This window comes from Pongo pygmaeus, chromosome 19, assembly GCF_028885625.2.
Source record: "Pongo pygmaeus isolate AG05252 chromosome 19, NHGRI_mPonPyg2-v2.0_pri, whole genome shotgun sequence".
NCBI classification, from domain to species: Eukaryota; Metazoa; Chordata; class Mammalia; order Primates; family Hominidae; genus Pongo; species Pongo pygmaeus.
The window spans coordinates 56,385,835-56,410,991 of NC_072392.2; the positions used below are offsets into that span (position 1 = coordinate 56,385,835).

General features: G+C 45.4%; 1 protein-coding gene and 1 pseudogene across 9 annotated transcripts in view; both read left to right on the top strand.

Moving 5' to 3' along the window:
* LOC129017045 (14-3-3 protein epsilon-like) overlaps window positions 1-17,628 on the top strand; it is a 37,349-nt pseudogene extending 19,721 nt beyond the window's left edge.
* The window catches only part of LOC129017041 (TBC1 domain family member 3G-like), an 89,211-nt gene that overhangs the window by 56,527 nt on the left and 7,527 nt on the right, over window positions 1-25,157 (top strand). For 4 of the 9 annotated variants that reach the window (XM_054457072.2, XM_054457079.2, XM_063655603.1 and 1 more), the window contains exons 3-5: window positions 23,271-23,343; window positions 23,506-23,588; window positions 24,874-24,913. In XM_054457072.2, coding sequence (XP_054313047.2) covers window positions 23,271-23,343; window positions 23,506-23,588; window positions 24,874-24,913 — 196 coding nt within the window. Of the gene's footprint in view, window positions 1-14,951; window positions 23,344-23,505; window positions 23,589-24,873; window positions 24,914-25,157 lie in introns of those variants that run through there. The other 5 variants (XM_054457074.2, XM_063655604.1, XM_063655602.1 and 2 more) reach the window with 5 other exon arrangements.

Here is a 25,157-nt window from a genome sequence, read left to right on the forward strand (position 1 = left end):
AGCATAGATGCTAATTTCTAGAAAAGAGAGCTGGGTTGTCCAGGTGGGCAAGAAGTTGCAGTTTTGATCAGGCTGCTGCTGCTGATAATTTTTTTCCAGCTACAAAGTTCCAGGATACACAGTTTGCCTCTTTCTCCCCTACCCCCAGCTGGCCCCCCCCATTATAGGTCAAATTTATTTTTTTTTTAAAGTTGATAGCATTGACGTATCTTGGAATTGTGACCATTTAAATTCCCAGATAACACACCATGTGATAATCTCTTTATAGGGTTATATCAAGAACCTTTTGTATGTACCACCTCTTCTCCACAGTGATGAAGAAACAAAGGAATGCGTGTTAGTTGCAAAAAGTCTGCGTGAAGTGACACTAGGAGCATATAGATCATTTTTTAAGGGCATATAAGTAACTGTGATGATTAATGTTTACAAATTGATTTTAATTTTTTGAAACTGTTGTTGCGCCATGTAATCCATTATGGTTTTCTTCACATAAACATTTAAATGGAGTTTTTTCCTTTATCTAAACTCTTAACCAAAAAATTTTTTTTCTTTTGTTTTGTGATAGAGTCTCACTCTGTTGTTCAGGCTGGAGTGCAGTGGTGCGATCTTGGCTCACTGCAACCTCCTCCTCCCAAGTTCAAGCCATTCTCCTGTCTCAGCCTCCCAAGTAGCTGGGATTATAGGTGTCCACCACCACGCTCAGCTAATTTTTTTTTGTATTTTTAGTAGAGGCGGGGTTTCACTATGTTGGCCAGGCTGGTCTCGAATTCCTGATATCAGGTGATTTGCCCACCTTGGCTTCTGAAAGTGCTGGGATTACAGGTGTGAGCCACTGTGCTGGCGTTGATCAATTTCTTTTATGCCTGATATAAAGAACAGCTTTGGGGCCTATTTCCAATTTTATTCAACTGTTTTCTAATTTGTGTTTCTGCTTTTAAAACTTTAATACTTACTCTACTTATTATGACATAATAGTTTATTAAGAATTTATTTCTGGGCCAGGTGCAGTGGCTCACGCCTGTAATCCCAGCACTTTGAGAGGCCGAGATGGGCGGATCACGAGGTCAGGAGATCGAGACCATCCTAGCTAACATGGTGAAACTCCATCTCTACTAAAAACACAAAAAAATTAGCTGGGCATAGTGGCCGGCACCTGTAGTCCCAGCTACTTGGGAGGCTGACGCAGGAGAATGGCGTGAACCTGGGAGGCGGAGCTTGCAGTGAGCCGAGATAGTGCCACTGCACTCCAGCGTGGGCCACAAAGCGAGACTCCATCTCAAAAAAAAAAAAAAAAGAATTTATTTCTGCAATTTTCAAATATATAAAACAGTAAACAATAATATAACAAACACCCTGGGTACATTCATCACCCAATTCTAAAACATGAACATCTCATAGCCAATTTTTCATACACCCCCTGTAGTCGTTTCCTAGGGCTGCTGTAACAAAATATCACAAACTGGGTGCCTTAAAGCAGCAGAAATTTCTTCTCACAATTAAGGAGGCTACAGTTCTGAAATCAAGATATCAGCTGGGTTGGATCCTTCTGAGAACTCTTAAGGGAAATCTGTTCCATGCCTCCTAGCTTCTGGTGATGGGTGTCAGTGATTGACAGGTTTTTTTTTTTTAATCACCCTAATCTCTGCTTGTATCTTCACATTCCATTCTTCCTTTGTCTCTGTCTCCATATGACCATCTTCTTATTAGGAGATCAGTCATATTGGATTAGGGGCCTGCCCTACTCCATCATGTGACCTCATCCTAATTACATTTGCAATGGTCCTTTTTCCAAATAAGGTTACTCTCTAAGATACTGGGGGTTAAGGACTTCACATACATTTCTTGGGGACCACAATTCAACCCATAGCAGTCTGCCTTCTGGTGCCCCCAAAATTTATGTTCTTTCCACATACAAAATAGATGCGCTGTATCCCAATATCCCCCAAAAGTGTTCATCCATTTTGATGTAAACTCTATAAGTAAGTCTCACATCTTACCTGAATAGAATAAACTCAGAAAGTCCCAAATCTCATCTTCTGAATCATCTGAATTGGCAATGGATTAAGACGTTGGTTAATCCTGAAGCAAAATTTCTATCTCTGCTGGGCATGGTGGTTCACGCCTGTAATCTCAGCACTTTGGGAGGCTGAGGCGGGCAGCTTACCTGAGGTCAGGAGTTCAAGACCTGCCTGGCTAACACAATAAAACCCTGTCTCTACTGAAAATACAAAAATTAGTCGGGTGTGGTGGCACATACCTGTAGTCCCAGTTACTTGGGAGGCTGAGGCAGGAGAGTTGCTTGAACCCAGGAGGCAGAGGTTGCAGTGAGCTGAGGTTGCGCCATTGCACTCCAGCCTGGGTGGCAAGAGCGAGACTCTGTCTTAAAAAAAAAAAAAAAAAACAGAAAAACAAAAAAAACTTCTATTTCTAAACCTGTGATACATAGAAAACAAGTTTTCTATTTCTGAGATGCAATGGTGGGACAGGCAGAGAAGCATTCCCATTCCAAAAGAGATAAATTGGAAGGAAAAAAGGGGCTTAAAGCAGGTTTGTAAGTCTGCAGGACAAATTCCATTCAGTTCTGAGACTTGAAAATAATTCTCTGTGGCTTGATATTCTGTTCTCTAGGCCCATTGGCATGGCCTTACCCCTTGGTCCTGGGTTGGCAGCCTGCCCTTTTGTTTGTTTTTTTTTTCTTATGACTACTTAGTTCCTGTTTTGTTTTGTTTTGTTTTCTACCTTTTTAATCTTAAGTACAGATGCTTCTTGAGTTATGATGAGCTTACATTCTGATAAGGCAGGAGGATTATTTTGAGCCTAGGCAATATACTGAGACCCCATCTGTTTAAAAAAAAGAAAGAAATATACCTTATTTATCTAACATCTTGGCTTAGCCTAGCCAACCTTAAATATGCTCAGAATGCTTACATTAGCCTACAGTTGGGAAAAATCATCTGGCTACACAGTTCACTGGTCAAGCAAGCATTGGTTGTTTAGTCTCATGATGGCATGGCTGACTGGGAGTTGTGGCTTGCTGCCGCTGCCCAGCATCGCAAAGAATATAGTACTAATGTGTATCGGGTTTGTATCATGGTGGTAAAGTTAAGAAACTGTAAGTAGAATGATTTTAAGTTGGATACCACCTATAGATACTTTCTAGTATACCATTTTCATTTCTTTTATTTTTCATTTTTATTTTATTTTATTTTATTTTTGAGATAGGGTCTTGCTCTGTCACCCTGTCTGGAGTACAGTGGCACTGTCATGGTCACTGCAACATCAACCTCCCGGGTTCAAGTGATCCTCCCCACTCAGCGTCGCAAGCAGCAGGGACTACTGCCACGTTGTCGGGGGAAATTCAGCCCACGATATTTCACGTGGGTTCTTTTCTATTTTCCCTAAGTGTTGGCTGGTCTGAGAAATAAAGGGAAACAGTACAAAAGAGAGAAATTTTAAAGCTGGGTGTCCGGGGGAGACATCACATGTCGGCAGGTTCCGTGATGCCCCCTAAGCCGCAAAACCAGCAGGTTTTTATTAGTGATTTTCAAAAGGGGAGGGAGTGTACGAATAGGGTGTGGGTCACAAAGATCCCATGCTTCACAAGGTAGTAGAATATCACAAGGCAAACGGAGGCAGGGCAAGATCACAGGACTGGGGCAAAATTAAAATTGCTAATGAAGTTTCGGGCATGCATTGTCATTGATAACATCTTATCAGGAGACAGGGTTTGAGAGCAGACAGTCTGACCAAAATTTATAAGGCGGGAATTTCCTCATCCTAATAAGCCTAGGAGAGCTACGGGAGACCGGGGCTTATTTCATCCCTTAATCTACAACCATAAAAGACAGACGTTCCCAAAGTGGCCATTTCAGAGACCACCCCCCGCTTAGGAATGCATTCTCTTTCTCAGGGATGTTCCTTGCTGAGAAAAAGAATTCAGCAACATTTCTTCTATTTGCTTTTGAAAGAAGAGAAATATGGCTCTCTTCTGCCTGGCCCACAGGCTGCCAGACTTTAAGGTTATCTCCTTTGTTCCCTGAACATCGCTGTTATCCTGTTCTTTTTTCAAGGTGCCCAGATTTCATACTGTTCAAACACACATGCTCTACAAACAATTTGTGCAGTTAACACAACCGTCACAGGGTCCTGAGGTGACATTCATCCTCAGCTTACGAAGATGACGGGATTAAGAGATTAAAGACAGGCATAGGAAATCACAAGAGTATTGATTGGGGAAGTGATAAATGTCCATTAAATCTTCACAATTTATGTTCAGAGATTGCAGTAAAGACAGGCGTAAGAAATTATAAAAGTATTAATTTGGGGAACTAATAAATGTCCATGAAATCTTCACAATTTATGTTCTTCTGCCATGGCTTCAGCCGGTCCCTCCATTCGGGGTCCCTGAATTCCCGCAACAACATGCCATCATGCCTAAGTTTTTTCTTGCTTGTAGTGACAGGCTATATAGCCCAGGCAGTGACAGGCTATATAGCCCAGGCTGGTGTCAAACTCCTGGGCTCAAGCTGTCCTCCTGCTTCAGTCTCCCAAAGTGCTGGGAAGTACAGGTGTTTGGCTCACCGGCCTGGCCTTCTTTATGATTTTTAAAACGATTTTTCTTGGGTTATTTTCTCAGTGGTTCTTGTAGGGCTTACTATCTTTATCTTAACTTGCTAGACTGTACTTAATTTTAGTAAGATGTATAAGCATATCTGTTTTTTTTCTTAAGCATATCTCGTTTTATTGGGCTCCTATTTATTGTACTTCACAGGAATTGCATGGTTTTTCTTTTGTTTACCAAATTGAAGGTTTGCGGCAACCCTGGAGTAAGCAAGTCTTATCGGTTTCATTTTTCCAACAGCGTATGCTCACTTAGTGACTCTTGGTCCCTTTTTAAAATTCTCATAATATTCCACACATTTTCATTGTTATCTCTGTTATGGTTATGTATGATCAGTGACCTTTGATGTTACTATGAGGTGAAGTTAATAAATGTTGTATGTGTTCTGACTGCTGTACCAGCTGGCTGTTCTCTCATCTCTCTCTACTCTCCTCAGGCCTCCCTATTCCTTAAGACATGGCAATATTGAATGTAGGCCAATTAGTAAGCCTTTGACAATGCACATAGTCACCTAGGAGCTCTGATGAAGATGTACAAGAAAATGTTCTTTTCATGCCTGCTAACACAACATCCATCCTGCAGTCTGTGCTTCCAGGAGTCAATTTGATGTAAAAGTCTTATTATTTAAGAAATACATTTTGAAAGGCTATGGCTGTTATATAGAGGGTGATTCCTCTTATGGATCTGGGCAAAGTACATTGAAAACTTTCTGGAAAGAATTCACCATTCTAGGTACCATTAAGAACATTTGTGTTTTATGGGAGGAGGTCAAAATATCAACGTGAACGGGAGTTTGAAAAGAAGTTGATTCTGTCCTTCATGGATGGCTGAGAGATTCAAGACTTTGATGGAGGCTGCAGATGTGGTGGCCAATAGCAAGAGAGCTAGAATTAGAAGTGGAGCCTGAAGATGTGACTGAATTGCTGCAATCTCATGGCCAAACTTGAAAGAATATCTTCTCATAGATGTACAAAGAAAGTGCTTTCCTGAGATGGAATCTATTTCCTGTGAAGATGGCGTAAACATTGTTGAAATGACAACAAAGGATGTAGAATATGCCCTATACTTAGTTGATAAAGTGGCAGCAAGGTTTGAGAGAATTGGCCCCAATTTTGAAGAAAGTTTTACTGTAGGTAAAATGCTGTCAAACAGCAGCACATGCTACAGAGCCATGTTTTATGAAAGGAAGAGTCAATTGATACAGCCAACTTCATTGTTATTGTAAAAAATGGCTGGATGTGGTAGTTCACACCTTTAATCACAACCTTTTCAAAGACAGTAGGATTGCATGAAGCCAGGAGTTTGAGACCACCCAGGGCAACCAAAGCAAGACCTTGTCTCTACTTAAAAAACAAACAAACAAAAAACAGTGAAGTGAAAGTGCCACAACCACCACCTCAGTGAGTTGGAAGGCATCAACACTGAGGCAGGACTTTTTACCAGCAAAAAGATAGACTTGCAGAAAGCAGTGTTCTCCTGTAAAGCTCCATTGCCCTCTTCCCCCTTTTGCTGTTATTATAATAAACATTATATATGAGATCACGCCACTGCACTCTAGCCTGAGCAACAGAGTGAGATTCCTGTCTCAAAAAAAAAAAAAAAAAAAAAAACCAGGCCAGGTGCAGTGGCTCATGCCTGTAATCCCAGCACTTTGGAAGGCCAAGGCAGGCGGATCACCTGAGATTCGAATTGGAGACCACCCTGACCAGCATGGAGAAACCTCGTCTCTACTAAAAATACAAAATTAGTGGGGCATGCTGCTGCATGCCTGTAATCCCAGCTACTTGGGATGCTGAGGCAGGAGAATTGCTTGAACCCGGGAGACAGAGGTTGTGGTGAGCTGAGATCGCACCATTGCACTCCAGCCTGGGCAATGAGCAAAAACTCCATCTCAAAAAAAAAAATATATATATTAATATTGATAGTGAATGTTGGTATACATTTAGTCAGAAAAATTAATCTGTAGGAAACTCTTTATATTTTTAACATCTTTAGTTAATTGGATTTTTGGCACCAATTATACATTTTGTGATTATCACTTTGTTTCTCATTTTCTGTTTAATTACTATTATCCATTTATTTATTTTCATTTTCATTTACTGAGAAATAGTAAAACTGAAGTAGGGCTGTTTTGTAATTCACATAAAAACCATCATAAAAATATATTTAAATACAACTTTGGGAATTCTTTAGATTTGGTCACTACTTTCTGTCACACAGGATCATGGTGTTAGTACCATCTGATTGGCTGTTACATATTTGTATCCATGTTCCTTTGAAGGGTCAGTATGTCTGATGTCCCGAGTGTCTATTTCTCATTCTTTTTAATGGTAGATATTCATACACTGAAGGTTTAAGGCTTCTTTATTTTTCTTTTAGTTTCTAATTTTTAAATTATTATCTTTCCCTTGTGAATGGGGCTATTTCTTTTTAAAATAAATACTACAAGGGGCCCCTGTCTTATGAAATGAGCAGCTTAAGCCTCTAATATTCTGGTTCTCATATATGAATTACTTAAGAGTGTGTGTCTGTATATCCTTTGATGCCGAATGCTTTGATTTATTTTAATGACTAACAAAAATTTTGAGATTATAAAATTGAAAATTTTTGCCAGGCGTGGTGGCTCACGCCTGTAATCCCAGCACTTTGGGAGGCTGAGGCAGGCAGATCACAAGGTCAGGAGATCGAGACCATCCTGGCTAACACAGTGAAACCCCGTCTCTACTAAAAATACAAAAAATTAGCTGGGCATGGCAGCGTGCACCTGTAGTCCCAGCTGCTGGGGAGGCTGAGGCAGGAGAATGGCATGAACCTGGGGGACAGAGCTTGCAGTGAGCTGAGATTGCACCACTGCACTCCAGCCTGGGCAACAGGGTGAGACTCCGTCTTTAAAAAATAAAAGATTGAAAATTTTTCTTCCTAGGTGTAATAAGCACATAGAAATGTTCATTTTTAAATGAGAGATGATGTATATACAATTTAAAAAAAGGACTTCGAAGATTGTGCAAATAGAATTTTCTTATTGCTAATTATAGACATGATGTTATCCCATTTGATAGTTGGGAAAAAATGTCTGTTTAATAATTTAATAAGATTGTATAATCTTTACATTTGCATGGAATTTGAACTTTTTTATAGTCATTTTTATCTAGTCTACACAAATTAGATGTGGTACCACCAACTTTTAAACACCTCAAATAACTCTCACCTTCAGACTTAATTATGCAGTGGTACAAGTGTTTTAAACAGAAATGTGTGATGCTTTTTAGTAATGCTTGGAAAAATGCATGAGTCTAATACTGACATTTCCTTTAATTTTTAAATTTTTTTCTTTATTTGCTCTATCAAATATAATGTGCAGGAATTTTTTCTTATTGAACTGCAGAGATAAATTTTTAGAAAACTGTATACCTTAATACTGATGGTATAAGATTAAAAGTCTTCTTGCTTTTCCTAGTGGCATAAAGTAGCACTTCAAATATTTACCTTTCTATTCTTCAGTGGTGCAATCATGGCTCCCTGCTTCCTGGAACTCATGGGCTCCAGCAGTCCTCCTGCCTCAGCCTCCTGATTAGGTCGGACTAGGCACACGCCACCATGCCTGGCTAATTTCTTTGACTTTTCTCTAGAGACAGGGTCTACCTCTTTCCCAGGCTGGTCTCAGACTTCTAGACTCAAGTGAACCTGAACCTCCCACCTCAACCTCTCAAATTGCTGGGATTACAGGTATGAGCCACCACACCTGGCCTGAATTTCTTTTGTGCCACGGTACTGCAAAATGTCATTATTAGGGGCAGCTGGATGGAAGGTGTAGGAGGACACTATAGTGCCTTTTCAATATTTCTGTATATCTAAAATCATTTCAACAGGAAACATTTTAAAACATGAAGGGTGATTCTGGTGAGGGCTCAGAAGAGGAGAGCTGGACAGAATGTTGGTAGCATATGGAGTGGGTCAGGCATGGTGTCTCATATCTGGAATCTTAGCACTTTGGGAGGCCGAGACAGGAGGATTGCTTGAGGATGAGAGTTCAAGACCAACCTGGCTAATATAGGGAGACCCAGTCTCTTAAAAAAATAAAAATATGGAAGGGAAAAGTCATTCAGATGAAGTCTCAGGTGGCAATGAAGAACATGTTATTGGAAACTGGAGGAAAGGTGACGCTTGTAAAGTGACTAAGAACTTGGCTGCATTGTGCTCCTAGTGTTTTCTGGAAGACAGAAGTTGCCAGTGATGAACCTGAAATTTGGCAGAAGAAATACCTAAGCAAAGTATTGAAGGAACAGCTTCATTCTCTTGAATATTTCTAGGAAAATGAAAGAAAAGAGGAATGCTTTAGAGACAGAACTTATAATCAAAAGGGAAGCAGAACTTAAAAATGTGGGAAATGTTTAGCTTTCTCAGCCTGCCCATATTGAACAGGTAAGAAAGTGTGTTTGGGAGAGAACACGAGGGTGTGGGTCAGGAGGCCTGCATGGATCAGGGCTGTGCTCCTCACCAGGACGATGGAAGAGCAACCCTGAAGGCATTGTGTAGATCGCTCAGGCTGCACTCTCATCACAGGCCCATGGTGCCAGGGCACTGACGGCAGTACGGTTTCCAAGGAAGGCCCTGGGGCACCCTGAAGACCTTGGGGCTTGCTGCCCAGCACTCCCTGAAGTCACTGGTCCCCACATTCTGGTGTGGCACTGCTTGACTGCGCCAAGTGTTGCTTAATGGGTTCCTGTCCAGGGGGAATGTGATGTCACCGCTCCAGAGGACACAGGCAGAAAACCCTTCGGCAGCATCCATGTGGTGCTAATTCTGCAGGTGTACAGATTTTGCTTTTCCCTTATAGAAATGGTGGAGCCAATGAAGAAATTAGCAGGGATGGATGTAGAGCTGACAGCTGAAGAAAGAAACTTCCTATCTGTTACATATAAGAATGTGATTGGAGCTACAAGAGCCTCCTGGAGAATAATGAGCAGCCTTGAACAGAAAGAAGGAAACAAGGGAGGAGAAGACAAGTGAAAAATGATTGGGAAATACCAGCAAATGGTGAGACTGTTGTACCACAGTCCCCCCTTATCCACAGTTTGAGTTACCAGTGGTACCGTACAATAAGATATTTGGAGAGAAAAAGAGACTACGTTCATATAACTTCTATTAGAGTATGTTATAATTGTTCTGTTATTAATCTTTTACTGTGCCTAGTTTACAAATTAATCTTTACCATGAATGTGTATGTATAGAACAAAACATAGTATATATAAGGTTTGGTATTATCCATGATTTCAGTGTATCCACTGGGGAGTCTCAGAATGGATCCCCCTCAGATAAAAGGGAACTACTGTATTTTCAAGAAAAATGATTAGTGTTTTTGGTTAAATTTGTTCCATTCTTCTTTTTATTGAAAGACTCAGGGTTTTTTTTTTATCCAATGTCATAGTTTTTAATCTTTAGGTTTTATACAACATAAATTGTCAGGGGGAAGGAAGTTGTTGTCACCTGAATATGTCCTAATTTTTGCCTTTTATTTTTATAGTTTTAGAAAATGTCTCTGAAAAGGGAGGCTTGTTTCTTTTGAGTGTCTGGCTTAGTTCTCAGGGTATGTCTGTCAGTAATTTGGCCATAGTCATTGGCATTTGAGGTCACAGCCTAGTGCTCACTTGATGGTATATGTAGTACACATTTTATATCTTGGTAGGTTTTTATCTTTTGCTCTCTTGGATTAGGCTACAGAATATTTCAGGGCAGAGGTGAATAACTTTTTCTCCTGGAAGCTGCAGTAGTGGGCAAAAAAAAGTGAGACCCTGTCCCTAAAAATAAAGTTGTAAGCTGGGGTTGATGTTACCATTACCATGAAATGTGTTGGATCAAAGAATTTCGATGACCAATAGACAAGTTTTGTGTCCTGGAGGAATGAGGAAGTGAGAAAGTTGAAAGTGCTGAAGAAAGAAGTCCATGAGCTACACTGTGGGACTTGGGCTAGCTAGGAAAGGGAAGCAGGAAGCAAAGAAAGCAACTGATACATTGGGAGAAGATGTGAAAAGTTCCAGTCTGATGTCTTAGATGAGATGAAGGGAGGGAAGGAGGGAGGGAGGGAGGGAGGGAGGAGATGTCTTGATGAGTCCCTAAGTAGAAACAAGAAGAGAAAAAGAACTAAAAGAGGAAGCCACAGCCAAGAGTGGAGCATTGCAGTGTAAGACTTCCAGTATGGAGCAGCACAGTTAGGGGTATGGACACGTGCAAGTCTTGGAGTAGAAAGCAAAGAACTCTGTTGAATGGAACGTGGCCACACCATACCTTGGTGTGATCTCAGGTATTGGCTAGGTTGGCTGTAGATAGTCATTGAATGTAGGAGAACGGCCTAGAGAGCTATTGATGACAGAAACTGAGAAATGGAATGTAGAATATCGGCTTGTGAGGAGGAAGGATTTGGAGTAAGTAACAGGAGAACAGTCATTGAGTATGTGAGGAGCTAGGAGAACATGGAAACCTTTCGTCTCCAACAGCAGTCTCTATCTGAAAAGTCATCATGGAGATAGTTGATTCAGAAAACACTTTTGCTTAGCTAAGATAAGAATGCAATTATGGAAGAAAGAGTGAGAGAATGTTTTACAGTGGAAAGGAGGTTCCAGGGGCATGAGAGGAACCTAGAAAAGTTCAAGGGTAGTGCCATGTGCTCATAGAAAATAGGAAGCAAGCAGCCGGGCACAGTGATTCATGCCTGTAATCCCAGCACTTTGGGAGGCCGAGGTGGGAGGATCACAGGGACAGGAGATCGAGGCCATCTTGGCTAATATGGTGAAACCCTGTCTCTACTAAAAATAAAAAAAATAAAAAAAATTAGCGGGGCATGGTGGTGGTGCCTGTAGTCCCAGCTACTCGGGAGGCTGAGGCAGGAGAATGGTGTGAACCCGGGAGGCAGAGCTTGGAGTAAGCTGAGATAGTGCCATTGCACTCCAGCCTGAGGGACAAAGCAAGACTCCCATCTCAAAAAAAAAAAAGGAAGCAAGCTGGGTATGTGTGTTTAGAGGTGCTGTACATTTTCAGCATTATAAATGAATAGAGATGAGTGGCAATAGTTTTTTTGGTCCATAGATTTTTGGTATCTTAACTAGTTTTGGATCTCTTCCACTAAAGGGATTGCCTGTTCAACGTTGTTAGGAATGTAAGTACTGAAGGCAAACTGCCTGGGTTTGAATTTTGTTCTGCCACTTGCACCCTGCCTGGCTTCAAATCCTAGCTCTGCTTATTAAGTCCTTTTAAGGGGATGATCTTTGAGCAAATGTCTTAGGTTCTGCTTTCCCAAGTAAATGGACACAATAGTTGCTACCTTGTGAAAGATTCATGTAGTTGACCAGCGTTTACCAAGTAGCATCAGTGTTCAGTTTCAGTCATTGCTGATTTTGTAGTTGGATTGTGAGGGGGTGTTGGGGTAGGGGGTGGTGTGTGTGTAGCACTTAATTGCATGCAGAAAGCAAAAGATACTTTTGATAACCAAGAGGCAGCTTTTCTCTGCCTTTGTGTCAAAAGGGAAGAAGGGAGTTTGGAGAGGGATACGAATTCTCTTTAATACTAAGTTCTCTTCCTCAAAACCAGAGGTAGATAGAATGTGTAATAAATTTACAGAATTTCTAGACTGAAACAGTCTGATTTTTTTAAATTTATTTTTATGTTTTCAGGTTGAGACTGAGCTAAAGTTAATCTGTGGTGACGTTCTGGATGCACTGGACAAACTCCTCATTCCAGCAGCTACCACTGGCAAGTCCAAGGTTTTCTATTATGAAATGTAGGTTCTATACTAGAAAGGAAAATGTAACATTAAAAGTTGGCCTTTTTAGAATCATGACTTTCTTCTATGTAGGTTTCCAACTTTTATTTACAAATAATTGTTTAATGTTAGATGGATAGTTGATGTTGGAATAAAAAGATGGTCAGGTTATTATAAAAATGCATTAGCTTTTGCTTTACTTATTTATATTGCTTTGCTTTCATGGGACCTATCTCATTCCCCTCCCCCAAACGGCCACACATTGCACAGTGCTGGCTGAATGTTTCATGTAGAAATTTTATTTTATGATTAATACACTTGTGCCATTTCTTGGAACCACTTGCTTGTTTAATTCCAGTCTATCAAGCAATAGTTTTGTTGATATTTAGAGGCTCCTCAGTTAATTTCTGTGGGATTTTTGGTTATATTTAATAAGGAAAATAGTATGAAATGTCTAAGAAAAAAAGTGAAATGAAGCCAAATATTCTTGAGAGTGTTTAAAATTATTGAAGTACACTTGTTAATTGTTACATATATTTTTGTCACATATTTTATATTATATAGAACAATTTTAGCTATTTTACTTTAAAAGTCATTGTTCCTGGTTTACATCTAGGAAAGGGGACTACCACAGGTATCTGGCAGAATTTGCCACAGGAAATGACAGGAAGGAGGCAGCAGAGAACAGTCTGGTGGCTTACAAAGCTGCTAGTGATATTGCAGTAAGAGAAATTTCACCAGTGCATCCCATTCACTTATGTCTTGCTCTCAATTTTTCCATATTCTCCTGTGAAATTCTGAATTTCCCTGACCCTGCCTGCAGGTAAGCTGTGGGGAAGAACACAAGCTGTCAGTGTGAAAGTGAAGGATAGCTATTTGAGTGTTCCATCTTGTTTCTTGGGACTGCCTTTGTAGGCTTGGCTGCGTAGTAATTCTTACGGCTCTTAGTTGAAGCTGCTTTGTATTAAAACAGACCTATCTCAACCCAGTAGCATAGCAGTCAGGATAATTCTTTTGATGTGGCATATGGTTGTTGTTAGTAGACTGAAAAGAAATCTAACATGTTAATATAACTAGAGGAAGGAAATGAGAGAAAATTATAATAGAATTATCTTAATTTTTGTATATTAGTGTTCAGTCTTTGTGGGCATGTTTTTAATAGTTATTCTCCTAGCAAACATCATTTTATATTTTCTGTTTTTGCATAAACAAGTTTCATTCTTACTGATGTGTGTTAAATTGTTCCCCCTTTTATACTTCAGCTTGTTCCCAGTTTTTGATAATGTAGATACAAATTTAAGGAATATTTATATGTACATAACATTTTACTTTTAAAAAGTTGTGACAAAATATACATACAATTTATCATTATAGCCATTTTGAAATGTGCAGTTCAGTGGCCCCAAGTACATCAACAGTGTTGTGTAATCACCACCACTATGTGAAAACTTTTTCTTCACTCACACAAAACAAACTATAGCCATTAAACAATAACTCTTCATTTCCCCCTCCACAGCTGCCAGTAACCTCTATTTTACTTTGTCCCTATGAATTGGCCCATTTTAGATACCTCGTAGAAGTGGGATCATATAATATTTGTGCCTTGTAGCTGTCTTTATTTCAGTTAGCATAATGCTTTCAATGTTTCATTAATATTAAGCGTGGATCAGAGCTTCAGTCCTTTTTATGACTGAATAATAATCCATTTTATGTATTTTTCACACATCGTTTAGCCATTGAACTTTTGATGGACAGTGAGTTTCTTTTCACCTTTTCCTATTGTGTGACTAATGCTGCTATGAACATTGGTGCACTATTTGCTTGAGTTCTTGTTTCAATTCCAACTGGGAGTGGAAGTGGAACAGATAATTACTTTTTTTTAAGACACGAGATCTTATTCTGTCCCTGCAGTGGTGCAATCATAGCTCACTGCAGCCTCAACTTCCTGGACTCAGGTGATTCTCCTGCCTGAGCCTCCCAAGTAGCTGGCACTAGAGGCCCGTGCCACCATGCCTGGCTCAGTTTTAAATTTTTTTTGTAGAGGCAGGGTCTCGCTATGTTGTCTAGGCTGGTCTTGAACTCCTGGCCCAAAGTGATCCTCCTGCCTCAGCCTCCCAAAATGCTGGGACTACAGGCATGAGCCACTATACCTGGCCTTTTTGCCCATTTTTGAATTTGTTTTTTAGTTTGAGTGTTTGGAGTTATTTATCTATTCCAGATAGTAATCTCTTTGTGAGTATTTTCTCCTGTTTGGTAGGCTGTCATTTTGCTTTGTTGATATTGCCTTTTTTTTTTTCTTTTTGAGATGGAGTCTCACTCTGTCTCCCAGGCTGGAGTGCAGTGGTGCGATCTTGGCTCACTGCAACCTCTGCCTCCTGGGTTCAAGCGATTCTTCTGCCTCAGCCTCCCAAGTAGCTGGTACTACAGGTGCGTGCCACCTCACCTGGCTGATTTTTGTGTGTGTGTGTATTTTTAGTAGATGGGGTTTCACTCTGTTGGCCAGGCTGGTCTCGAACTCCTGGACTGAAGCTATCAGCTTGACTTCACCTCCCAAAGTGCTGGGTTTATAGGCATGAGCCACTGCACCTGGCCAAGAAGAAAAATTATCTCTGTTTGCCTATTGATTTTCTATGTAAAGAACCCTAAGGATTCTACAAAAAATTGTTAGAGCAAATAAACCAATCCAGCAAAGTTACAAGATACAAAATCAACACGCAAAAATCAGTTGCATTTATATACAATAGCAATAAACATTCCAGAGAAAAGAATATCATTATAATAGCATCAAAAAGAATAAGGCACTTTAGAATAAATTGATCCAAGAAGGTGAAAGACTCATACACTGAAAATGATAAAACCTTGCTGAAAGTAATTAAAGAAGACATAAATAAATGAAAGACATCCTATGTTTATGAAGGAGGACTTAATATTGTTATGATGTCAAGACTATCCAAAGCAATCTACAGATTCGATGTAATCCTTCTGAATATTCCAATGGCACGTCTGATTTTCTTTCTGAAATAGAAAACTCATTTTAAACCTCATAGGGAATTTCAAGTCACCCTCCCTGAATAATCAAAACAATTTTGAAAAAGAAGAAAAGAGTTGGAGAACTTGGCCGGGCATGGTGGCTCATGCCTGTAATCCCAGCACTTTGGGAGGCCAAGGCAGGTGGATCACGAGGTCAGGAGATTGAGACCATCCTGGCTAACACAGTGAAACCCTGTCTCTACTAAAAATACAAAAAAATTAGCCAGGCGTGGTGGCAGGCACCTGTAGTCCCAGCTACTCGGGAGGCTGAGGCAGGAGAATGGCGTGAACCCGGGAGGCAGAGCTTGCAGTGAGCTGAGATCATGCCACTGCACTCCAGCCTGGGCAACAGAGTGAGACTCCTGTCTCAAAAAAAAAAAAAAAAACAACAACAGGCCAGGTGCAGTGGCTCACACCTATAATCCCAGCACTTTGGGAGGCTGAGGTGGGTGGATCTCTTGAGGTCAGGAGTTCGAGACCAGCCTGGCCAACACGGTGAAACTCCATCTCTACTACGAATACAAAATAGCTGGGCATGATGGCGTGCACCTGTAATTCCAGCTACTCGGGAGGCTGAGGCAGGAGAGTCACTTGAACCCAGGAGGCAGAGGTTGTAGTGAGCCAAGATCACGCCACTGCATTCCAGCCTGGGTGACAGAGTGAGACTCTGTTTCAAAAAAAAAAAAAGGAAAAGAAAAACCGAAAACTGTGATACTGGCATAAGGACAGACATCGAGATCAATGGGGTGGAATAGAGGGCCCAGAAACAAACCCTCACATCAGTGGTCAGTTGAGTTTTGAAAAGGGTGCCAAGATGTGCTGGGCACAGTGGCTCACACCAGTTATCCTAATACTTTGGGAGGCTGAGGCAGGAGGATCACTTGTGGTCAGGAGTTTGAGACCAGCCTGGCCAACATGGCAAAACCTTGTCTTTACCAAAAATACAAAAATTAACCAGGCATGGTGGCAGGCGCCTATAATCCCAGCTCCTTGAGAGGCTAAGGCAGGAAATTTGCTTGAACCTCGGAGGCAGAGATTGCAGTGAGCCGAGATCGCACCACTGCACTCCAGCCTGGGACCCAGCGAGACTCTGTCTCAAAAAAAAAAAAAGAAAAAGAAAAAAGAAAACTATACATTTTCTTACATGTATACATCTGTCTTTCATATACTTGTAACTCAGAAAACCATGCTTTCACAAATATAATAATAGAAATACAATAATATTGGCAATCATGACATTCGTGAAACTGTAAAGAATAAACTGGCCAGATGCTGTCTCTTACACCCTAGAACCCAGGATCTGGTCAAAGCTTCTCTTGGTTATATGAACTCACTTCATGGACCTGTCATAAGGCTCAAAAGAGATACTGTAATCAAAAGCATCTTGTAAACTGCAAAAGCCTGTAGATATGTGGTTCATCTAAATCCAGGCACTTCAATGACTGATAGCTGCCCCCCCAGAACCTCCTTTCTCGATTCTTAACATAAACAACTTACATTTCCAAGTCCAGTTCAAAAGTTATATTCTGCGCTATGGGACCCTTGGGTGGGTGAGGTATGCAAGATAATTTTGGGTGGTGCAGGGTGAATAATTTCAATTGACATAAAAATGTGTTTACCTTACTGGGTAAATCAGGGGTCCCCACCTGTTAGGAACCAGGCTGCACAGCAGGAGGTGAGCAGCCAGCCAGGGAGCAAAGCTTCATCTGTAGAAACAGCCGCTCCCCATCCCTCACATTACCGCACGAGCTCTGCCACCTGTCACATGAGTGGTGCCGTTACATTCTCATAGAACCCAACTGTGAACTCAGCATGCCAAGAATCCAGATTGCGTGCTCCTTATGAGAACCTAATGCCTGATGATCTGTGACTATCTCCCATCACCTCCCGATGGGACCATGCAGTTGCAGGAAAACAAGCTCAGGGCTCCCACTGATTCTATATTATGGTGAGTTGTGTAATTATTTCATTATATATTACAGTGAAATAATCATAGAAATAAAGCACACAATAAATGTAATGGGCTTGAATCATCTCTGCATCATCCCTTCCCCTTCTCCCAGGTCCGTGGAAGAGTTGTCTTCAAGAAAACTGCTCTCTGGTGCCAAAAAGTTTGGGGACCGCTGGTGAAAACGTTTCTAAGAATAGTCAAGCAACTTAAGCTTTACATGCTACGAAGTATACAGGTTTAAATGCTAATAAAAATAGGTGCAAATGAAAACACTCTTTCTGTGGTCCAGGGAATCTTAACCATTCTATCAGAAAGACTTGCAGCTTGGAGCTGCAGCTGCCCTCCCACATCCTTCCCACTGTAAAGCCCTGCAACACACACACACACACACACACACACACGCACATGCATACACATGCATATACTTGCAGACACACATGCACACAGATACACATACATAAATACATTCCCATGTATATACCTGCACACACACATACATACGTACACATGCATATAAATGCGCACACACACAGACACACACACACGCTGTGCTTCATGCCCTCACTAGGGTGGCCTGGGAGGAAATGCGTGTTTTTAGGAGAAATGAAGACAACTGAGGCCCCTCATTCTCCTGGTGTTTGCACAAGAGCCTTCTCTGCAGACCATGCTCCAGTCTCTTTCTTGGTTCTCCCTGTTACTGAAAGAGAGAAGCAGAGGCCCGGCACATACTCAGCTGCTTAGGGCTCAAGCCAAGTTCGCAAGCTTCCTGGGGAGCCTAGTGAGATGAAGGCACTGCAGAGCCTCCCCAAAAGAGGCGTCGGCTTTTCATGGATCCTTGAGCCCAGGAAGGCGATGGGTCAGACATCACACTTCATCAGAAGACCCGAGCAAACTCCGGTGAGAAAGGGCAATGGTCAAAGATTTTATTCTCTCGGAGAAGGGGTTCTCGGGCTGTAAGCAGCAGGCAGAAGACTTTATTGCATGCGTAGTTAGGTGATGGCGACCTACGGTTTTCACTGGGGACTGGGATCGAGAGTGACCCGACCTCCTACTCACGCTCGTCTCTCCCTGTCTCTCTCTTTGCCTTTTGTGTCTCTCCCTATCTCTTGCTCCTTTTCCTCTCAGCCTCCTCTGTCTCTTTCCTTATCTCTCTTCCTCTCTCTCCCTCACTCCTTCTCCCCATCTCTCTTTCTCTCTCCTTCTTTTCCACTTCTCTCTCCCTCCCCATCTCTCTGCCTGCCACTGTTCAGGCTCCTGGGGCCCCACGTGGGTGGGTGGACACAGGACTCCTAGGCTATCTTTCACAGCGCAAGCAGAGGGCTGCAGGACCTTGGTCCCCACCTCCCAGCATCCTCAAAATGAGGGGTGTGGGGTGTGCCTGTGCTCTCCTGGGTGGGAACCCCACACTCCAGGAAATAGAAACCGCAGGTCACAGCTGGCTTGAGTGGTGCCCATGGGGCTGCCAGCTTCCATCGTGTGATCTGCTGAGGCCAAAGCAGAGGACAGCAGCCCAGGCCCGACTCTGCAGCAGGGTGGGGGTAGGGGTGGGCTTGGGGGTGGGGATGGGGATGGGAGCCGCCAATGCAAACTGGCCCCTGGCTGGTTTCCTACCCTGCACCCTGCCATGCAAGGCCTCCTCTCCCACCCCTACCCCTGTCTGTCCCACCTCCACCCCTAGGCTGTCCCCCACCCAGGCTCCAGAAGTCTCCCAGGATCCAGGAACTAAGGGCAACCACTGGGTTCCACAGCCCCTAGTCCATGGGTCAGCCACCCCTCTGTGTGCTGACAAACCTTGGCTCTCACGCCCCACCCCAAGCCAACCACAGAGCCCTGTCTCCCCACCAGCATTATTACCGCCTCCTGATTTTGGCCCTGACAGCCCTGCTTCCTGGTAACCTTGCCCCCTCCCACCCTGCTCCTGGCAAGCCCAAAGGCCAGCGCCCTCCACCCACCCTTCCTGGGGGCCACTCTACTATCTCCTTGCCCAGATGTCTTAACCTGGCTTTACCAAGCTAGAATAAATAACAGGGATGAGGCCCCGGACTCCGCCAGGAAAATGTGCCAAAATACTCCATTTAGAAGCGGGAACAGTGATGGGGCCTATGAATGACCCCAGGATTGTCACCCAAGCAGCAAGAAGAGCAAGGAGACCGGTTTCCTGCTCTTACCCGGGGAGGACGTGGCCAGGGCTCCACAAGGCCTTGGAGAGGGGTGGGTAGGAGAGCAGATCCACCCTCCTCTTGAGGAAGCAACCACCACCCCCAGGAAGCAGCAGATGGTGGCACACAGGCAGAGTCCCCACGTGCTGTAGAGCAGGGCCAGCAGATCTGTACTCAGCCTCAGCCCCAGGGGAGCTGCAAGATAGACTGAGACCCTCACAGATTGGGCTCTGTGCCCCCACCCAAATCTCATCTGGAATTGTAATCCTCCTGTGTCAAGGGAGGAACCTGGTGGGAGGGGATGGGATCTGGGGACAGTTTCCTCCCTGCTGTTCCCCTGATAGTGAGGGAGTTCTCAGGAGAGCTAATGGTTTGAAAGAGTGGCACTTCCTGGTTCTTCACTCACTCCCTCCTGCCCCCTTGTGGAGAAGGTGCATGCTTCCCCTTCGCCTTCTGCCATGACTGTAGGTTCCCTGAACTGGGAGTCAATTAAACCTCTTTCCTTTATAAATTATCTAGTCTCAAGTATTTCTTTATAGCAGTGTGAAAACAAACTAATAACCCTCCCTGAGGCACCTTCTCCTTAGGCAACCAGCTGTCTCCATGCTCCTCCTCTGCCCCCTGTTCTTTCTTTTCCCCTCATGAGGCCCAAGTGATAAACAGGGCCAGCCCCAGCCCCAGCCCCAGCCCCAGCCCCGTCCTACTGCAGGCCTGTGTGGCTGCTGGAGAGGCCATGCTCCTTTCCTCTCCCCGAGCCTGCCTGATACGCTTTCTGGATCCTGGAGGAAACTGACCCACTATTCTCATACTGGTGCAACATCACCAGTATGAGTACCAGTCTTGGTACAACTTCCAAGACTTCAAAGCTGTACCATTTGAGCCAGGCTTTTTTCTTGTCTCCACTTGCTAGGGCTGTCGTTGGGACAGCCCTAGAGGGTGGTGCCAATGGATGAATGGATGGATGGACAGTAGTCCAGGGATGATGTCCCTGTCTATCCTGAACTCGGCCCTTCCTCCAATGAGAAGCCTTCCTGAGTGAGTATATTCAATCATCCCTTGGTATCCATGGAGGATTAGTTCTAGGTTCCCTCGGAATGCCAAAATCCATGGATACTCAAGTCTCTGATATAACATGGCCTAGTATTTACGTATAAGCTATGCATATCCTCCCGTATACATTAGACCATTACTAGATTATTCATGATGTGTAATACAATGCAGATGCTACATGAATGGTCGTGATACTGTATTCTTTAGGGAATGATGACAAGAACAAAGTCTGCACATGTTCCATAGAAACATAACCATCCAATTTATTTTCTGAATATTTTCCATCTGCTGTTGCTGAATCTACAGATGCAGAGCTCCTGGATACGAGAGTGAAGTGTGCTTTGAGAGTAGGGTGGGTGAGGTTGCTAATGAGTACAGGGGAGCAGGTGTTGATCGGGAGGACCCTGCACTGGGGCATCTGGACGTCCTGCCTCAGGACTTGAGACTCCAGTTGGATGGCAAAGGCAGACTCAGCCCAGGTCAAAGCCGTCCCCTTGAAGTTTCATTTTATCCCAAGCTCTTTCTGGACCCTGGAATTTGGCATCCCCTAGGCCCTGCGTGGAAGGACAGCTGAACCAGGTTTTAGATAACATGTCTAGAAGAGTGAGCTCCTAGTGTGTGCCCGGCACTTTCCCCACAGGATCCTCTAGCTAGATTATCCAAGGGTCATGGAGAGAAATACCCAGTTAAAATATCAGAAATGAAGAAGTGATACCATTAGAGACACTAAAAAGACCATTAGGTAATAGTATTAGCTTTTATATTCTGAGATCCAACAGCAGCAGTCACTTCCCTCCACCCCTATGTGTATCCCAGGACCACCCTGGGCAGGGAGGGCTGAAGTTAGGGAGCACCCATGGATGCTCTGATGCTGGCCCTGGGCCTCAGGGGTGACAGTGATGAGGAACTGGGTGCACACATGAGTGGGGCAGCCGGGCCTGGCCAGAGAAAACACACACGTGTACAGACGTGTTTACCCACATACACATGTGCACGCACGTGCACAAACACATCGCAGGCAGGCATGTTGACGCCTCAGGCAGCGGAGGACCCTGACTATGGGCCCTGCTGACCCGGGCAAGGCCCCATTGTGATGCGTGCCATGACCTCAGAATGTCACTGGTGCTTAGCACCTATCCGCTCTCTGGCCTGCCTCAGTGTTCTACAGCAGTTACACACAGGCAGTGGTATCTGTGAGCAGCTCTGTGGACTCAAAGGTTTTCTCCCTGAGAGGCATAACCCAGGCCAGCTGATTCATCAGAATCAGGTGAGTGTGACCTGCTCTCTTCCCTCCAGGTTGACTTGGGGACAGTGGTTACAGTGTGGGCGGTGTTAGCGTCTGTGGGGCAGCTACCGAGGAGGGTCATCCCTGAGCACTCACCAGGCGCCCGTTCTACACTGCCCGTGTAGACGATTGGCTCTTTCGTCCTCGTGGTGGCTTCGTAGAGTGGGTGCTGTTCCCAAATGTACCCATTCGACAGATGAGACGTCTGGGGTCAGAGAGGCAGTAACCGGCCTGGGAATCCAGACGTGACCCTGAGTTTTGCTCTCAGCCCTGCCGTGTGCTGTGCTGGAATTCAGGCCTGAACCCTGTGACCTCCCTGCCCTAGATCCCAAATCTCCCCAGGTTTCCGATCCCGATGGGGCAGAGCCTGGTCCTGGCAGATCTATACCCACTGGTATAGATCCACTGTGGGTGGGGTGAATAGGACGGTCCTCAGAACACCTCTGTGCCCTAAGCTGGGTCCTGATGGTCGCTGTGGGCCCCACTGAACACACATGGTCCCTTGTCCAGGGGAGCCTGCTGCCCTTGGGCAGCTGTGGAAAATGAAGGAGCCCTGGAGGGCTGGCTGAGGGGAGACTATCTTCCCTTCTGTTCAAAGGGGTCCAGGCACTAGGGTTCTCCCCAGGTATTTCTTGCTCTGTGTGGTCCTCTCGAGGCCTCGCCCTCCTTTTGCCCCGAGTATTCCCAGGAGGGACGGTCCACCCAGGTGTTCTCCAGGACCAAGGACCCACTGTTCTTCCTCAGTGACCCAGGAAAATGAAGCCTCCTCCTCTAGGGACAGCTCAGAATGGTGGACTCCACAGTCCCTCTGCGAGAGACGTGGTTTCCATGAGTACAATAGATCTTTTTCATCCCCAAGCCGAACACCCTCCTGCTCAACAGGCGTTATTCCTAAAGTGGATTCACTGTTCAGACTGAAGGGCCGCAGTAGCCAAAGTGATGAGCGGAGTAGAACCGAGCAGTCAGGAGAGATCTTGTTCCCTGTAGGAAACGGGGCATCTCTGTGGCCCTGAGCATCCCAGGAGGCCGAATGTACAGAGACTTCTGGTCGCTGAGCCCAGTCTGCCTCCACATCCCTGGAATAGCCCATCATGGGCCCTTCACCCTTGGCAGGTGGAAACCATTCAACCTGCTGGGGCAGGTGTGCCCCCATTTCATGGCATTTGGGGACAACAGGATTCTCTGTGTAGGTCCCACTGTACTCAAGTCCTTGGGAAGATGCCCACCCCTGCTTGGGACTTGAGACTCCAGAGACTCGAGCAGCTGTGGGCCACTGGGTCTGGCCCCTTTTTACCTGGGGGCCGCAGTGGAATGGGGTTTACGCAGCCAGCCAGCATCTGGGAGCCCGGCGGGAGTGGTTCAGGTGTTCTGCGAAGCTGTCAGGTACAGTGTAACCTTTAGACAATTTTATCTCACAGGATGGACACGGTAGAGGACGCAGACAGTTGGTGGGCACAAGAGCGAGAGGACATCATTATGAAATACGAAAAGGTACAAGTCGGTCTGCTTCTTGGAGGGAGGCCTCTCCCAGTGCGCCCTGGTCAAAGGGTCCTGCGTTCCCTAGGAGCACAGGGCAGGGACGGGTGGCCAATGCCCTCAGGCCCTTGCACCCTTTACCTTGGAGCCCTCACCAAGGCTCCCTCTGGGCTACAGGGACACCGAGCTGGGCTGCCAGAGGACAAGGGGCCTGTGCCTGTTGGAATCTACGGCAACATTGATCACTTTGGAATTCTGCAGTGAGTCCTCTGCACTCCCCTCACCCCTAAAGCACCTGTCTCAGCTCAGGGATGGGTTTGCTTTTAGAAAGGCCTTTCTGATGCAGGACATGTCTCGCCAGGTCGGGTCAACCTCCTTTCCAGGGACAGAACTCCTCGCTGGCTCCCCTGCAGGTCCAGCCCGAGGTTGTTGTTAGGCCAGAGGTGCGGGGCCCATCTAGGGAGCCGGTGGGAATGGAGACTGGACTAGGTCAGGCACCTGGGCTCTCAGCAGTTCTGTCGGCAAACGAGCACAAGAGGAGCGGGGCAGCCTGAGGGTCTGGCCCTGTCTACTTGGAGACAATCCCAGTGAGATCCAAGGGTTGTGGCCACAGGGTGAGGGGACGCCTGGCCCAGCCTCGGGGCTGTTGTCCAGCAGGTCTCTGAGGGCCCACCTGCCCCTGTTCTCTCCCATTCCCCTAGAGCTACAGCCCTCACTGTCCCGTGAGGGGAAAAGGCATGGTGACAATGGAGGCTGTAGCCCCAGGAGAATGGGGAGAAGATGGGCAGGGCCCCATTCTGGGCATCTCACGGTGAGGCCAGGGAGGCAGCAGGGCTTGTGGCTAAAGACCCTGGGTCTGGTGCTGGGAAGGGATCTGGGGCCAGGTAAGAGGAGCCCAGCCAGGAGCCCATCCCTCAGGGATCATAAGATGGAGAGACAGAGGATCCCTGGGGAGGTAGGGTGGGAGGGAGCTGATGAGCCGTGCCACTTCTGAAACGCAGGCGTGTGGCTCGGGTGCAGGGAGAGGCAGGTGGATGCTGGGAGGTCAGAACCTGCAAGGACCTTGGGGCTGTCAAGTGGGATGGGCCCCTGGTGCACCCAGAGTACACCGGGCAGGTCTCAGGGCAGGCTCCCTTGACCCTGGTGGGGTGATGTGGTCACTCCCTGAGGGACTCCTGTCAGGGCCCGGTCGCCCACCATGGGCGACCCCCATCCCATCTCAGGGCTAACCTTTCTCAGCTCCAGCAGAAAGCACCACCTGGAGTCCAGGGTGGGCAGCCCCACTGGGCAGCCTGACCACCTCTCACACCAGCGGCCCCAGTAACCCCGGCCAGGCTGTCCCTGCACTCCTTCTTCTCCCAGGTCCTGCCCCTCCTGGGAGTCAGACCCACAGGAAAGCCCTTGTCCTCCCTTCCCTGTGCCTTCTCCTGGGCTGAGCCCTGAGCTGGATAGGGACAGAGCCAGTGCTTTCTAGGGGTCTGCTCGCGGGCTGGGGCGGCTCCAGGCCCCGTGCAGGTCCTCAGCTCTGCCTGGGTTGCCTTACAGTGAGACGGAGCTGCCTCCTCTGGCTGCGCGGGAGGCGAAGGTAAGAGCCTGATGCATGGAGGGGCTGGTCCAGGGACGTAGGGACTGGGCGGGTGGTCGGTGAGGCAGAGGAAGCAGCCAGCCTGGGCGGTGGTGGGTGAGGACAACACCCTGTCACTGGGAGGGGCAGCAGTCCCTGCTGGACCTGACCCCAGGTTGCTGTTAACTTTGACAGTTTGATAAAATTTTCAAAAGGAGAACCACAGTCCTGGCTTGGGGGTGGCTGCGTGCTTGTGTCAGGACCC